The 17,390-nt window shown below is 34.7% G+C and overlaps 1 protein-coding gene across 2 annotated transcripts; it reads left to right on the top strand.

Moving 5' to 3' along the window:
- Positions 1–11,435: 11,435 nt before the first annotated feature.
- Positions 11,436–16,478, top strand: LOC132622249 (uncharacterized). 2 transcript variants are annotated; one of them, XM_060336824.1, is made up of 4 exons: positions 11,436–12,182; positions 13,955–14,230; positions 14,420–14,557; positions 14,749–16,478. In XM_060336824.1, the coding sequence occupies exons 1-4, from the start codon at positions 11,880–11,882 to the stop codon at positions 16,276–16,278; spliced, it is 2,247 nt and encodes a 748-aa protein (XP_060192807.1). In that variant the 5' UTR covers positions 11,436–11,879; the 3' UTR covers positions 16,279–16,478. The 2 variants fall into 2 exon arrangements, with proteins under 2 accessions (XP_060192807.1, XP_060192808.1); XM_060336825.1 differs by lacking the exon at positions 11,436–12,182 and adding an exon at positions 13,430–13,759.
- The last annotated feature ends 912 nt before the right edge of the window (positions 16,479–17,390 follow it).

Genomic DNA, 17,390 nt, shown 5'->3' with positions numbered 1-17,390 from the left:
TCTCTATTTTGAGAACCACGATTCTTGCCTCTCCCCCTAGTGTCAGTCACCAAGACATCTGATGAGGAGGAACCTTGAGATTTTCTTCTCATCTCTTCATTTAAAAGACTGCTCTTGGCAAGATCCATAGAGATCACACCATCCGGAGCAGAATTTGATAATGAAGTTCTAATAATTTCCCAAGAATCTGGTAGGGAACCAAGTAGAAACAAGCCTTGAATTTCTTCATCAAAATTAATGCCCATAGCAGATAACTGGTTCATGATCCCCTGAAAAATATTCAGATGATCTGTCATTGCGGAACCATCGTGGTATTTTAAACTCAGCATTTGCTTTATCAGAAACATCTTGTTGTTACCAGTTTTTCGAGCATACAAACTTTCAAGATGCTCCCATAGGGTCCGAGCATGTGTCTCTCCAGAAATATGGTTCAACACATTATCGTCAACCCACTGTCTAATAAAGCCGCAAACCTGCCGATGCAACAAATTCCACTCTTCATCTGATTTATTATCAGGCTTTTTATTTCCAAAGACAGGTTGATGAAAATTCTTGACATAGAGCAAATCTTCCATTTTGCCCTTCCAAATGGCATAATTTACGCCACTCAAAGTAACCATTCTACTAGTGTTGGCTTCCATTGTTTATCACAAATACAAATACTATTTTATTCGAAGACCAAAGTAATTCTTTTCTGATGTGGAAGTTCAGACTGTGCTGCAACCACAGAGCATACTCAGACAGAACCTTGGCTCTGATACCACTTGTTGGGAATAAAATAGACCCGCAAAAATAATATTCACGGTATTAGTGATAAACGCGGAACACTACGTTATGGTTAAATCAGCAAGAATAAAATGCAGCAATAATGATACCAAGATTTTACGTGGAAACCCTTCTGAATAAGGGAAAAACCACGGCCAAGAGGAGCAGCTGATATCACTATAGTAAGGAATTTTAATGAACCTTATCAGTTGGAGGCTTCAACATTATTGATATGGAATCCCTCCACACGAGAATCAATAGTACTTCCCAATTTAGAATTGCCATCAAGAGAATCTCATTACGGATCTACTTACGGATTGGGATATGACTCCACTAGTGACAATTATAAAGTCTTCAGAATTGATATGTCTCGGGATAGCGAAAATGAAATTCTCGCTCTGAAAAGTGGTTCCTGGAGAAAATTTGATAGAACCTCAGGTAGGACAAATAGCTCGTTGTTGTCTGTTCGGAAACGTTTGGCATTTATAGATGGAGCATTTCATTGGCTTGATTTGTTATCAAGGTTTTGTGTGGTTACGTTTAATATTTCAGATGAGATGTATGGATAGATACTATTGCCATAGATGATGTGCTTGCTCCCTATATCTAAGATCGGATGGGGTGTTGATGTGGGAGTATCAGCGTTGGGACTTGGAACGAAATGCTTTGTGTTTATTACTATAACGACAGGAGAACTTTAATTTATTGGTAATGAAAGACTATTAAATTGGTTACTATACCAAGTAACGGAGCTCATCCGATTGTACCAATGCACAGGTTTTCAGATGATGAGTGTTACTCAGCTATGAAGATTGGGCAACATCAAGAGTTGAATATAGGATAATATCTGGTGGATCATTTGGGTTAAGCAATGGAATATGGCCTCTAGACTGTGATGATACTGATAGAGTCAGACAAAACTGCTAAGGTTTTCTTTATACAGAGTCTGATCTCTCCGAATTTGGGTTGTTCAGACTTTCCAAAATTTGGGTAAATTATGGCTCACATTACGTGATGTTACTATTTGCTTATGTAAGATCGAGGCACTTCTATTATGTTACAACATGTTATTCTTACTTTTAACTGCTGCTTGAGAATTTTTTGGTACCAAAATTAATTTACCAATTCTGTCGGTTTGTTTATTGATTTTCTTGGAGAAGTTCTCTTTAAATTCTTGTTGTTTCTAGTTTTTTGGGAGTTTTACTGTTTTATCCTTTAATTAAATTAGTAAAGAAAAATAGGCTTTCTTGGCTTTGTTCCTGAAGATTCTTAGTAATAATATACCTGGAAAAAGTACTGTAACGTTTGAATCAAAATTAGGATCTGAATGGCTAAATAAATATAGTATTGTAATCCGGAAGGTTATACTAAATGCACTATGATCCAGCCATATCCTTTGGGGTTTGGGCTAACCTGGAAAATTGTGGGCCGATTCCAAGAACGAATCGAAATGAAATGAAATAATATAAGGGTCATTTGCACTTTTGGCCTTATTTGTGCTGGTATATAATTTTTGGCCCTCATAACCAATAACTTATAAGTTTATATTTTTGCATCATAATATAATCGCATCCTTAAAGAACCTATGCCCCGCTAAGCATAAGTTTTATTTTGAAGGGAAAAATTGAAACCGGCCCATTTGAAGGACAAAAATTAAAGACTAACACATTTGAAGACCAAACCGTGCAATTTCTTCATAATAAAATATCCATCAATCAATTATGTTTGGATCTTAAATTAGTTGAAATTAACTATATGCATCTGATATTTTGTGCAAAAAAAAATAAAAAAAATTAAAGAACCTTTCATTATTTAAATATCTTCATTTACCCCTTATTATGCCTTGGGGCTATTCATATCCTTTTCATTAACAAATCATTTTGTACTTGCCTTTAATTCTAATGGAGTTACAACATGAAATATGAGGTATAATAATTTTAAACTATAATCAAAAGTATAAAGGTAACTTTAGATCTTTCTTTTTGAAGTATTTTAATACGGGGGATATACCCAAATTACCGTGGTGCTCCATTATAGTCAAGGATAAGTACGGAAATCTTGCTAATGACAAAGTATGAATAATCTCAAAGTATAATAAAAAATAAAATTTATAGATTTAGTATAATAAAAGGGTAAACTCCGATTATTGCCTTCTTTTAGGTAAAAATAACACTGTATGACAATTTGAAGAAAATATTTATCCGGATTAACCCGTGTTTATTTTTTTACCTGCTCTAGCCGCTATTTTTACATGTGAGAGGAGAAGTGAGGGCCGTCGCCGGTTAGGTTATTTTCCCTGTAGTCATCGCCATCACTGGTGGCTATGCCAGCGAACCAGATCTAGATTTTCGTTAAAGTCCGTTGCCATCGCCGGTGGCTGAGCGCTTTCTGAGGAACCTTTCTATTGCCATCGCTGATGGCTGCGCTGGCGAAGCAGATCTAGGGTTTCAGTAAAAGTGAAAACTAGAGGAGGCTAAACCCCCCCGCAAATTGTAACTTTTAACCTCCACAAATTACCCATTTTTTAGAGTGTTTTAAATACCTCTTATACACTTTTATACGGTAGAAGCATGTATAAATACCTCTTATACATTATGTGAAAACACCTCTGGTATACGTTTGTATAATATTGTAACTAGTCTTATACATTATTATACACTTTTATACAAGGTTGATGCATTGTGTACAATTGGTGTATAGAGTTGTATATTGCTGTATAATGTTGTATACCTTGAAAAAGTGGCTATGCGAATGTAAATTAAATTATGGATACGTGAATGTAATTTCTTATGCTGGATTGTACATTATTGAAAGTTTCGCCTTCTTTTATTCAAATGCACCGTGCCAAAATGGGCATGACTTAATTCCAAGTTTACTATAATTCATCATGGTTAAAATATATTTTACAGTTAATAAACCTACGAAGTTTTTTTTTGTTTTTGTTTTGTTTGGTTGCTGAATTCTTCTCTCGTTTTTTTTTTTTTTAAAAATATTATTTATTCTCTGCAACAACCTTTCAACTTTTTTCTTTATTGGTGCCCAGTAATTTGATTTACTAAATTCTCTTGAGTGGTTTTCTCTGCTCACCTAAAAAAATATGTGAAAATCCAAAAACGTACATTTCAAATTTAGTCCTCGAATAATGCTTTAATGACAAACTACATAGCAAAATCGCAAAGCTAAAATTATGTACTTTGATTCTATAAAATTTGTGCCCTCATTAAAAATAATTGTCTCTATAAATTTAAACACCCTTGGCTAGATTTCTGGTTATGCCGATATAATGACTTAATTAGATGAGCTACCCTTTATATGACACCTTTTTGTTCTTCTGGTCAATCCAAAAAAGAACGATATCTTTTTATGTAGTTACAATTTAATTTAAAAATTTTCACTTTAAATAAAATGATATATAATCATAAAAATTTCTATAACTTATTTAATTTAGACCACAAGTTTATAAGGTTTTTTATCTTTTAAATTTTGTGTTCGCCAAACTCAAGCACAATCTCATAAATTGAGACAGATGATCGATGGAGTGGTATTTAATGATAGCAATTAGCAGGGGGCAATGGCAATGGCACTTCTTACAGAACTAGGATCTAGAGCTCACATACTATATTTAAATTCTAGTCTTGCAGTAGTAAGAGAGGCAACAAGACGACGACAAAAACGACGAGCAAATTATTGTAGCCCATGATAATTTCCTGTGTATGATATTCATATCTAATCTGACACAAATGTTGGAACATGATATATGCATGCATATATATCTCATCTGACACTTAGTAATGCGAGGTGATTTCGGACAACAACATCATCCCTTCAAGATGAATGCTAGGTGGAGCATTTGATTTTTTTTTACTTTTTTGGTAATTTACGGAGTAAGTTTTATATATTGGGGATATCAAATTTAGCACATGAAAATATATTCACCCAATTTACCTAGGATTGAACGGTTATTTGGGTTTGGTATATGTTCATTGACGGGTCATTTTTAGTGTACCGAATTTAGTCCATCTAAAAAATTATACCCAGGAAACTTATTTAGGCATAAAAAATATTTTATTTGGGGTTTGATTTGTTTGATACGAGTTATGATAAATAAATCAAAAAGAATTCTGATTAGTGTCATTTGTAAAAATTATATTAATTGTTATAAAAGAACAAATATCAAACGAAGAATTATTTGGAGTTAGCCAATTTGACATTGTTTAGCCAGAATCGACCCAATCAACTTAATCTCGAGCAAACATTCGGCCAATTATGACCTAATGTTTATTGATTTGATGAATCCCTCCAAATGTAGTCGATTCATCACACATTTGACAACCTTAGCTTCTGTTAAACACTGATATTGTGACTTTCTTTAACACAACGTAACATAAAAGAAAAAAAGGAACGATATCTATGCGAAAGGAAATATAAAATAAAATATATTGCATAGTTAGAGCATTCTAGCGTGATTGGATCATTCTGGCGTGACACAGATCTATGACTTCCATTATGCACTGATCTTGATTCTGATCTGTTTATTGAAGTGTGGGATGACGGAGGGAACAAGAAGGTCCACCGGTAGTGGCGGATTTATAATTTATAATTTGGCAGATTTAACTTTTAAAGTTGGGAACCCGCGGCCACTATCCTTCGGACGCGCTCTAGGTAAATCCTGCTCCAGTGTAATATCTCGCAAATCACATTGGAGGGGTAAACTGCACTACACAAGCCCCGTGCGACGAGCTCGATCGGAAAGCATGCAGGGGGTTTCGAACCTGCGACCTACCATTTGAGATATTTAATGCTCAATTAACTCGGCTACCTATGCGGGTAAAAGTGACATTCGGGATTCGATCCAGGGTCACAGGTAGGGAATCAACAACAGCCCCCAACCCACAACTGTAACATTAAATATATTATTTATTAAAAGTTTAGAGGTTTTCAAACATATATATTTGTATTCTTATTTGCTGAAAATATTGAATTCAGTTGAAATCACAAAATAAGAATCTGAGTAAAACCTACTGCTTACTAAGCTTGCACTTGTAATGTGGAGTAGCAATTATATAACCAAAAGATTAGTGGGTGTAGATAGCAATCATATCCCGAAATAACTAGATTACTAGTATGAAATAATTAATTGGACGGTAATGATTACTTTTGTTTACTACTAGGAATATCCATATAATTTCTATTTGAACTAACTGTGGGTTATCTCTTGCTTCTAAGTTTAGTATTTCTTAGATGGGGAAAACATAGGACAAAGCTTAAAGTGTGGGCTACCTTTGTTATTAGAAGAAAGAGAGATACTTCAAAGTGTCATTAAAAATTATGCATGGAGGATAAGTAGCACTAAGCAAAACGAAATCATATTTGCTTGAAAACGGGAACTTTGAGAATTAAGCAATTCAAATACAACAATATTAGATAACCATGATGGTGCACTCTTTGATAAAGTCTTACCTACTTGACCTTTCGATGCCTAATTTCTAACCCAAACTTTAAATTATAGTAAAGGATAAAACGAGTTAGGCAGGACCATTTTGCTTTTGCTTTGACAAAAAGACACAAATGCTTTGCTGGAATGAAATATAAATTTCTTTAATTGGCGCTTAATCAGTTTAAAATCATGTTCACTTTCCATGGGACAGTTGGTTTTTGATAATTCTAGTCTAGAAAAAGATACTCCCTTTCTATTTAAGGGTATGATCTAGTGGTCAATAAAATGAGTTAAACTTTGATTATAATTCAAATTTCAGTTATGACAAAAAAATACAATATTAAGTATAATTTTTTACATTTGTCTAAGCTTTAGTGGCCAAATTTATCAAATACATGTCATGCTCATAGATAATAAGTAATAATTGATAAAATAATCGAGATGCACATTAATTGACTGAAACACTACCGTTAATAAGGGCGGGGGTTGCCACACTTTCTTTTGAACAAGAAATGAGCACAAGAAAGGTCCCTTTTGTCCCATGTGCGGATGACAGATGGAATTAGCACCACTAAAGTAGGCAAATTGGGTTAAGACTGGGTCCAAATTTGAGAATTTCAAATGTCTCTTAAGTCAGTGGAAACCTGAAATGGGACCAATTCAAGGGCCTAAAATTGAAGGTCATCATTAGCAACTATGTTTTTTCTCACAAAAGAGATTTCAATTGAATTCGTTTCGTAACAAAACACAAAGGATGTTTGTTGTGTAAATTTTGTAATGCAGAAATTGCTTGGTAGGATTGATAAGTTTGTAGAATAATGGATTAATAAAACTACAACTTGCATTACATTCATTTTCTCACTTGCTCAAAATTTTGGATCAGTTGATCATGAAAGAGACAGACATTCGTGTAAAAAGGAGTAAAATCCCATGAGACACAATGCAATGCATTATTTCTTCCGATCCAAAATAAGTTGTCTTAGCCAAACCAATTTGGTCTGAAATAAGTGTTGCTTTAGGAATTCATTTTCTTTCTGAAAAATGATTTATACAATTTTCTGTAAAATCTGAGGATAGATAAGCAGTAATTGAGGGGATATAAAGGTTAATTCAGTGAAATAATCCTTATGATTAATGTTATTAAATGATTTACTTAATGAATACACCAAAACCTTAAACAACACTAATTTTGAACCAAAAGGAGTATTTTATTACTTTACTCATAGAGGTGAAAAAAACCAATTTGACTCGGATTAGACACTTAAGTTTTCTCAATTTCCAGTTATTTGAGTCAATTAAGGCTGTCGTTCGAGTATTAACTAAAGTAAACACAATGAGTAGCTGACTTACGCACACATAAAATCGCCCAACAATTGCGGTCGAAGTTAACTAACTTTTGTCGTTGGAAATGGCGTCTGGAATTGTTTCAACCAGAAAGAAGAAAATAAGAAGTTATAGTGAAAATGATTAGCTGACTCGAAAAAGTGGGTGGCTAAAACATGCCATACAATAGTACCAGGATATAATGTTTCTTAAAAGGAAATTGCTAATTATAATAACATGTCTTGTATAAACTATTTCTTAGGTTCTAGCACATGCCTTGTCAAAATACATACACACAAAAACTGTGACATGCATATAAAGCACATGATTACTAGAAAAAAATGAATTATGATATGACTGTTTATTGATTCAGATCAGGTATATATTGACTCCTAAGTAATGTGAAATGAATAGGGACAATTTATTTTTGTCGAGTCAAATGTTCAACTTGTTCTTCGCACATGCCACAGCTCCAACAATTCTTCCTTCTTCAATATACTTGTTAGATTTCCACTAATTTAATGTTAGCCATGAAATGGAATCTCTATGTAGTTTTAGCCATGAAGTATCTCCATGCAAGAAGGAAAATGAAATAAAAGAAAGGAGAAACTAATTATGGCTTGTTTGGTTATCGGGATTATTTTCATAATTGTGGTATAAATTCAATATAACTGTATGCTTCAATTGGTTACATATTTATTTTCGGTATCGTATATCGGAATCTTGGTATGAGATAACAATTCGAGGATTAGCTACACTTGAATAAAACAAGTACAATGACAAAATCGTCACTCTTCTCAAAGCTATTTTCGACATTCTCACTGTCTGAATTGGAAGCAAAAAGTTTATCCAATTTAAAACTAAACACATATTTTTTGATTTCTCGGTTTTTTGTTGTCGTTGCAAATGAATCAAACAAATGTTTAGTACTAAAATTACTATAATAAGGGGTCGTTTGGTAGCTGGTTAGGGTTATGCAGGTATTAGTAATGCAGATATTAATTATGCTGGTATTGATGTAGGAATTAGTTATGCAGAGTTTAGTTATGCAAAAATTATTTCTTTGAATGTTGGTTTGTTATATTAAAAGTTAATAAATTTCTTATGCTTCTTAAAATTTATTTGTTTACAATTAAATTAAAATATTATTTATTCAAAAAAATATTAAAATATTATATCAAAAATTATATAAAAACATGGTTTAGAAAAGGAAAGTATTTAAGTGGGAATGATAAGGGCAACATTGTCATTTCAACTTTTTATTAGCGTATTAGTTATCCATGTATTAGTTATTCCATCTTCTAACCCGCATAAAATAATATATAGATTCCCTCATAACTTATACATATATTAGTTATGCGGGTTTCTAAATTGCAAATCAAACGTCGTACTAATTTTATATATGAATAATTTATTCCTAACTAGCTACCAAACGCGGTATAAGTATGCAGAAATTAATACATGAATAAGATATCTCTTTACTAGCTACCAAACATGATATAAGTTAATGCAGAAATTAATACATAAATAATTTGTCTCTTATCCAGCTACCAAACGACCCCTAAGAGTATGTCTCACATAACTATAAGAGTCTATGTAAAAGAAAGGTTAATATTTATCCGCACAAATTAATATAATTTATTATAGTTAAGTTAATAAAGTGAAAGTATACATTATTTAATCATGATTAAGTAATAGTAATTGTGTATGTTCCAACGAATGTTATGTATTCATTGACCTTAAATACCCGATGCTGAGTAAATTTTCGGCTAAATAGAAATGGGGTTTGAAGGAGTAGAAATATTGTGGTCAATGAGGTTGACTGAGGTCTATATCGTATCTTAACAAAAGACAGAAAAAGAGATTTGAGTTCAATGGCTTCTTCAATACTCGTATTGACTAGTCGTGTCCACAAACAGGGAAAATACTTAGCTTTTTCACAGTTGTTAAAAAGTGGAAGTTGGTTCAGAGAACTGCAGTGCAGACAGCAATTATGCATCTGCACACTTTCACCAATTCGGATTGTTGTTATTATTATCTTGATTTCCTCTGAATCTCTCTTGCCTTATTATATGACCAGGCCCCGTCTCCTAGCCATGCCAAATTAGGTAAGCGTACACAAGTACACAGCCCCTTGTTGGGCGGTGAAAGGAGTTTTGCCCATGTTCTCTTGTCAATAATGTTGAGACCGATAATTTATTACGATTACCTTTGTTTTAACTTGATGTCTTCATCTCACTGCCAAAAATGCTACTGTGACTACTTGGAAATTTCTTTCTTCTTCGTTACAAGGTATAACAAACAAATGAAAAATTATGTCCAAATTTTTAAACAAATTAAAATCAACTATATGAATCTTCAAAACCATATATTTGTATTTAAGCTTATCTTAGGCTAAGTCGGTCTTGAACCCACAATTTTAGAATCTGTTTGGATCGACATATTTTAAAAGCTTTTAAACACTTTTATTGTGTTTGAATAAGATAAAAAAATATTTTTAAACACTTATTTTCAAGTAAATAATAAAAATAAGTCAAAAATCATATGTTGTATTCCTAACTTACGGCTTATGCTTATAAGTTATGTCCAACCAGGCATGCTCTTAACAATGCCATGTCTTCACTGTTAAGAATTCTAAAAGTTGAGCATATTAATTTTAAATCGTGAATTCGTTTCTAATCCAACGATATATTATGTATTGTGAGGAATTTTCATAATTACTTAATTTACCTCCGTAATCTACACCTAAAATCGACAATACGAGAAAAACTCACATACTGAGATTTTTGTCGTACAAGCTTGCAAATATAAAAGTAAAATTAGTAGTGAAGGAAAGAGACAAGAAAGTAGATTTGAAATTTCTTGCGCTGAAATAGCCATTGAGAGTTTGAGACTAGCACGTATTGGCTAGTTAATTAATTTAATAATACTTGACTTTGGGAAGCGTTTTTTTTCTCTCGCTAATTAAATTCCTTGTCTTAAACGCAAATACAAAGTCCTAGTAAAGGCATGGTACCACACCACATGTGTGTCAAAATTTGGACACACACAACAAGAAGAAGAAGATACCCAATGTAATTTCACTAATGGACATATAAACACATCTCAAATTAAGTTGCGGAGACTTTTTACTTTCTATGCCGCACTCATATTGAATTCTTTAAAAATACACTAAGATGACACACACCTATTAACATTTTTGAAGGGTTCCAACAAATATAGATTTTAAAAGTATGATGATCAATATGGTCTAATTTCAACTGCGAGAAGCGGTTGCCATAGTAGCTGGATGGATGAAAGCCGTCCCTACAGATGCAATAGATGAGATCAAAGTTCACGCATTTGCCGTCCCCCATAATGCCGTTCTTCCACTTACCTCCAGAATCCTAACAATCCAAAACCCAACAAATTCAGGGCCCGCACTAGATTCTCCATCCTTGCACAATCAGATTGAGAGATTTAGACTCTCAGCAAATATTACTGTTGCGGTATAAAATAAGACAGAGATATTTTTATAGACACAAATTATTTTATTAAGAGTAAAAATATAAAAATTAAGAGTATCACATAAATTGTGACGAAGGAATACTGCCATATAAATTTTTGGAGAAAGTGTCAAAAAATGTTGTCGTCTATACAAAATTGCTCAATTTTTATCGTCAGTTATACTTTGGTTTAGTTCATGCCTCTGTTGTTAGCTAATTGTCTCATTTTTGTCATTGATGTTTAGCAAGTCCCAACCTGATTTTAAATCATAACTAAGAGTAGAGGGTAACTCCTTTTTCTTCGAGTATTTTGACACGAAAAGTTTATCCAATTCACACTCTTGACATTAATAACGAGAGAAAATGCGAGACAAATCGCTAATGACAGGAGTATAAAAGAACAGAATAACAAAATTGAACAATCTGATATGTAGATCGGCGAACTTGGACCTTTTCTCTGAAAATTCTTATCTGTCATTTTTTTCTTACGTATATCTTAGACTCTTATTATTTTCTTATCCAATCAATGAAACTAAAAATGCACGCTATATATGTTTTGTGTATATAAATTACCCCTAGTTGTTGTGGGTCAACTAGAAAAAAGAAATCAATGTGTTAACAGTGGGCAGTGGGTGAAAAGAGTAAAGTCAGTCAGGCCCAATATAACGCTGCCTCCTCAACCCTCTGGCGCTCACTTCTTTCAAGTTTCTCCTCTCTCTCGATTCTCGTGTCTAGTAGTATTATTAGTATTAAACAAATACAAACTCACACTGCTCCATCCTAGCAGCACTTCTCTTTATCCTTGTCACAGATGCACATAAAAAGACGAGAAAACACAGAGGAAACAAAGCATAACTCTTAGTCGAAAAATGACAGTGTTTGGGGCCGGAAAACAGGTATTTCCGGTGAACTACGAGGTTGAAGTTTCACGTCGTCTTCTTGAAGCGTCACATGTCAACGATCTGACATTGGCGTTTGAATGTATAGCCGATCCATTCGTTGACGTAAATTTCGTAGACGATGTGTGCTTAAAAGTTCGAAAAGCTGAGGTTGTTACTCATGATGAGTTACCTAACGAAGTTAGGATCGTTTACGAGGAGTTTAAAACTGATGTTACCGCATTGTTCCTCGCCGCTCATAATGGAAATGTTGCTCTAGTCAGGAAACTACTGGTACATAATAATTTACCTCAACTTTGCTCTGACATTTTTCAATTAGTACTAATAAACTTTTGTTGTTCCAGTGTTTTGCCTACTTGATTTGAATTGGCTTTTATTAGGCTTATGCTATTGGATCATTGACTATTTTTTTTCCCTGTAGCATCTTTATATTCAGCTGGAACTTCTCACCTGCACTTTGGTTATGATTTACTTGCTCCGTTCCTTGTACTTATCACGTTTCGCTTCTCTAGAGTTAATTTGACTAATTTTTGAAGTCAAATTTAATATTTTGAAATTAAAATTTAGATATTCGAAAACTATACAAAAAAATATTATTTGTTGCAATTCATCTAAAAAAATGTTAGTCAAAGTTGAGAGAGTAAGAGTTTTGACTAGCTATTCTGGTGATATGCTTTAATTAATGTTCTGTTAAAAATTCAAAGCTTTGGCGAGCCTTTAACTTTACGTTTTGTATTACCTGTTATATGAAATTTGAATTTTGAATTTGCTGGATAAGACCTAAATCTTTCCGGTTCCGGTCTGCGGGTCGTTATCTTACTGTAAAAGTAGCTGAAAAAGCTCGTATTTGATATTGAGTTTTTTCTCCTTATACAATTTACCTTTATTATTTCTGCATTTGATAACTTTTTGGTCCTAATCTTTTTTTGTTTTGTCCTTTTGACCATTATCGCCTGTTTTCTGCATTTGAAAATTTTACTTATATAAAGAAAAAAGTAACCTATTTTACCTTTTTTTTTTTTTTTTTTAAATCTCCTATTTTCTAAATACTTGATTTACCCATCGTCACTGCAACTTGTGTTTTTAAATTGGCCAATGTTTTTGTCAGCTATTATACTTAATTTTAAGAAAAATGTCACTTTTTCCCCAATACTTGATTTACCTATCGTCACTCAGTCACTGCAACTTGTCTTTTAGAATTGCATAGTTTTTGGTTAGCAAACAGTGGTATAGTTGTTATTTTACGAATATTTGGAGAAACAAAATCTTGCTCTAGTTTTTCCCTACGAAGAAACTTGCTTTAATTAATTATTAATAATAATAATAAAAATGGGGGCGGTTGTTAGAGAATGATTTCGTTGTCCATATTTTGAACTAAATTGTTAATCTTTATGACCACTCTCAGTTTGAGTGCTCAGATGAGCGTGAAACTTGTACCTTGACTAAGTTGCAACATATGATTTGCAATTTTCCTGTTGCAGCTTTTCCAGATGAGTTTTGTTTTCTGTGTGTATCAGTGCATGATGGATCAAATTAAAAGATAGAATGAAAAGGCCTTTGCTGAAGTCTTTTGAAAATTCAAATGCCTAGCAGGGTTTCTTCTGAGAAACATGAACCTTATGCTTTACTAAATTTGACAGTTTTACCAGATTAATTTAGACTCTGATTGTGTTGTCATACTTTATTCGTTACTGGACTATATAGCAACGAAAAATTCACGGTCGGTCTTAAATGTGAAAAAGCCAAAACACCAGCTGAATGTTAATCAAAAGAAAGTTGTTAATCATGTTTGTCGAGTGGATTAGGACGAATGTTGGAATAAGTATTCAGCTGCAACTGAGCTATTGCAGGTTACTTATCTGCTGGTTTATTTTTTCTTGGTCTTTTTTGCTCTTGATTTTGCAAGCTGTATAAAATTCCTTGTAAACTGTGAGGATTCTATGTCATTCTGTGGAGTTCTTGCTCTCTTCTGTTTCTCATCAAATCAAACTATGCATTTCGAGTAACTTATAGTAATATAGTCTGACATTTTTCTAACATTGCAGAGTGCTGGAGCCGATGTAAACCATAAAGTCTTCAGGGGATTCGCGACCACATCAGCTGTGAGGGAGGGACACCTCGAAATCTTGGATATGTTAGTTAAAGCTGGGGCATTTCAGCAGGCTTGTGAGGAAGCTCTGTTGGAGGCTAGCTGTCATGGGCATGCAAGAATTGTGGAGGTGCTCATGGGATCAGATCTGATTCGACCGCGTATTGCCATACATGCTTTCTTCACTGCATGCTGCCGGGGATATGTAAATGTGGTGGAAACTCTCCTTAAGGTGAAAAATTAAGCTTGCTATTTAAGATACTTCTTTTGTGCAGGATACACTGCTAACTTTATGTCAGATGTTTCCAACAGAAGTTGAACCTATGAAACATTTACGACAAGAGAAAAGCTAGATATATCATTTTTTACATCATTTTTTTTTTTAAAACATCGTGATAAATTGTTGCTTTCTTGGTGACAGCTTGAAGTGAATGTGGACGCTACAAATCGTGTGCTGCTCCAATCATACAAACCATCTCTGCATACAAATGTTGACTGCACAGCGCTTGTGGCTGCTGTTGTCAGTAGGCAAGTATCTGTAGTCCGTCTACTGCTTGAGGTAATTAACTCAAATTGGATCACTAGTTTCTGACCAAACGCTTCTCAAGTGAAACACTTGACTTCTTTTAATGACTCAGCTATTAACGAAGAATCCTTCTCGATTTATCCTTGTTAAAAACTGAATATTGATCCATTTTTAGTTTTACTCAGTATTTGACTAATTAGGCTTTCCTCCTCCCTTTTTGGAAGGCTGGCGCAAAAACTGATGGACCAGTGCAACTTGGAGCCTGGTCCTGGGATGCAGCTTCAGGTGAAGAATTTCGAGTAGGTGCTGGATTAGCAGATCCCTATGCCATTACTTGGTGTGCTGTGGAGTATTTTGAAGCAAGTGGCTCTATTCTGCAAATGCTCCTGCAGCGGCTTGTTCCCACAACAACTCACATTGGAAGAACTCTTCTCCACCATGCTATTCTTTGTGGTAATGCAGGAGCAGTTTCAGTGCTTTTGAAATGTGGTGCTCATGCAGAATCTCCAGTTAAAACCACCCGGAACATTGAGTTTCGCCCTATACACATGGCAGCCCGACTTGGGTTCTCAAGCGTTCTTAAATGTTTGATTGACTTTGGCTGTGATCTGGACGCAAGAACAGACACAGGAGATACAGCTTTAATGATCTGTGTGAAATTCAAGAGGGAAGACTGCCTCAAAGTATTGAGTAGAGCAGGTAGTGATTTTGGCTTGGTTAATGTAGCTAGTGAATCAGCAAGCTCCATTGCTGCATCCAATCAATGGAAGCTTGGTTTTCAGGGTGCAGTTTTGGAAGTCATCCAGAGTGGAAAGGTTCCCAAGTCAACCAACCTGTCTGTCTTTTCACCATTACTATTTGTGGCTCGATCCAGGGACCTTTTATCCTTAAAGACATTGATTGGACGAGGAGAGATTGATCTGGATAGCCAAGATGACCAAGGTTTCTCTGCTGTAATGATCACAGCTGCAGAGGGTTATGTTGATGGCTTCAGGTTGCTTGTTTATGCTGGGGCTAATGTCAAGCTGCAGAACAAATCTGGGGAGACTGCTGTTACTCTCTGTGCATTAAATCAAAATCGTAATCGATTTGAAAAGGTTTTGATCGAGTTTGCTCTTGAACAGGGTAGTAGAAACACTGCAGGCTTCTATGCACTGCATTGTGCAGCTCGATGTGGTGACTTGGATGCAGTTAAGCTGTTAACAACCCGGGGTTATGACGTAAACATGTCCAATGGGGATGGTTACACGCCACTAATGTTGGCAGCAAGGGAAGGCCATGGCCGCACGTGTGAATTCTTGATCTCTTGTGGGGCACGTTGTGATATCAAGAACGCAATGGGTGAAACTGCACTTTCCCTTGCTAGAAAGATACAGAAAAATGAGGCAGAGCGGGTGATACTGGATGAACTTGCTAGGAAATTGGTCTTAACTGGTGCTCAAGTGAAGAAGCACATAAGGGGAGGTAAAGGGTCTCCACATATGAAAGTTCTTTACATGGTTGAAGCTGCTGGTATATTGCGTTGGGGAAAATCGAGCAGGCGTAATGTTGTATGCCGAGAGGCAGAAGTGGGACCAAGTGTGAGGTTTCAAAAAATCAGGCAAAGGAAAGGTGATTCTGAGCTACCTGGAATCTTTAGGGTGATCACGGCCAAGAACAAGGAAGTGCACTTTGTGTGTGAGGGTGGTTCCGAGATAGCAGAGCTTTGGGTGAGGGGAATAAAGCTTGTCACAAGAGAAGCTATTTTTCGCTAGTGGAGATATTCCTCAGTGATAAGCACAAGAGTTTAGATGTATAGTTATTAGCTTACTATTTCATCTTATCATATGCTTAGAAGAAGTCTCACTTAATGTAGAGTTTCTCTTATTAGTATTTATTTATAGTACTTCATCTTGTAGTACTTCGTCTGTAAATGCCATTTTAACGAGAAAAAAGAAAGGTTGAGAAGGTGAAAGCTTTCATTGCTGCCCAGCTTCACCATTGGAGTAGGGTTTAACTTGTGTTTCCTTTTCAAGCGTTAGTTAGCTGAGATAATGCAGATCGAATCTTGTTCAATGTTTTACAAACTTGTAGAAGGGTCACTTGTTCTACAACAGAGTAGTTGAGTCTGTACAATATTCTCCATCTTACTAGTGGAATGACGGGGTAAACGCAAGATAAAAGGAAGAATAAGATGGTTAAACAACTTTTGTCATCATGATCACACAACTACATTTTGACAAAGAAAGACCTCTATAAAGTGATGAATGAGGAAAACAAGGTTCTTCATTTAACTTTCTTGGAAAATAAGTTCAAAAGTGACATTTCAAAATGATCTCTCTTCCTATCTTTCAACGCACCCACCCTCACCTCCACCTCACCCTACTGCCCCCACACCCAGCTCATAATATTTGGTTAGATCATATATAAATGTTTTTGGAATGAAACTATTTGCTAACCTACTGAACGACAGAAAATAAGTTTAAAAAAAAATCACATTTTTCACGAAAATATTTTTTCCATCGTACCAAACACACCCTAGATGGAAATTAAATAGTACTATCTTTGTTCATATACTCCGTACCCTGGGGATGATATAGTCACGTGCAGTGCACAAGCCTTTTCATCAGTACTCAAATCAGGAATCAGCAAACAAATCTTAGTAGGCGTTTGGACATGCGATTTCATCTCATGAGATGAAATCAACGTTTGGATATGCGATTTCATCTCTGATTTCATCTCATGAGATGAAATCCCAAATCATCCAAAAAGACATTATTTGAGATTTGAAATCATGATTTCAAAAAATGTAAATGTAAAATTTGACCCATACGTTTATATTTTGTAAAAAAAGACCCATAAGTTAGCAGATATATTTACCAATCAT

The sequence above is a fragment of the Lycium barbarum genome, chromosome 12 (genome assembly GCF_019175385.1).
Source record: "Lycium barbarum isolate Lr01 chromosome 12, ASM1917538v2, whole genome shotgun sequence".
Lineage (NCBI taxonomy): Eukaryota > Viridiplantae > Streptophyta > Magnoliopsida > Solanales > Solanaceae > Lycium > Lycium barbarum.
The sequence above is the reverse complement of the archived record's forward strand: the minus strand, read 5'-3'. Positions and strand labels throughout refer to the sequence as shown.

Excerpts from the sequence above, each read along its gene's own strand:
- LOC132622249 (XM_060336824.1), top strand. The coding sequence starts at position 11,880 with ATGACAGTGTTTGGGGCCGGAAAACAGGTATTTCCGGTGAACTACGAG. Across the intron at positions 12,183-13,954 it reads CTCTAGTCAGGAAACTACTG|AGTGCTGGAGCCGATGTAAA; the intron begins GTACATAATAAT and ends CTAACATTGCAG. Across the intron at positions 14,231-14,419 it reads TGGTGGAAACTCTCCTTAAG|CTTGAAGTGAATGTGGACGC; the intron begins GTGAAAAATTAA and ends TCTTGGTGACAG.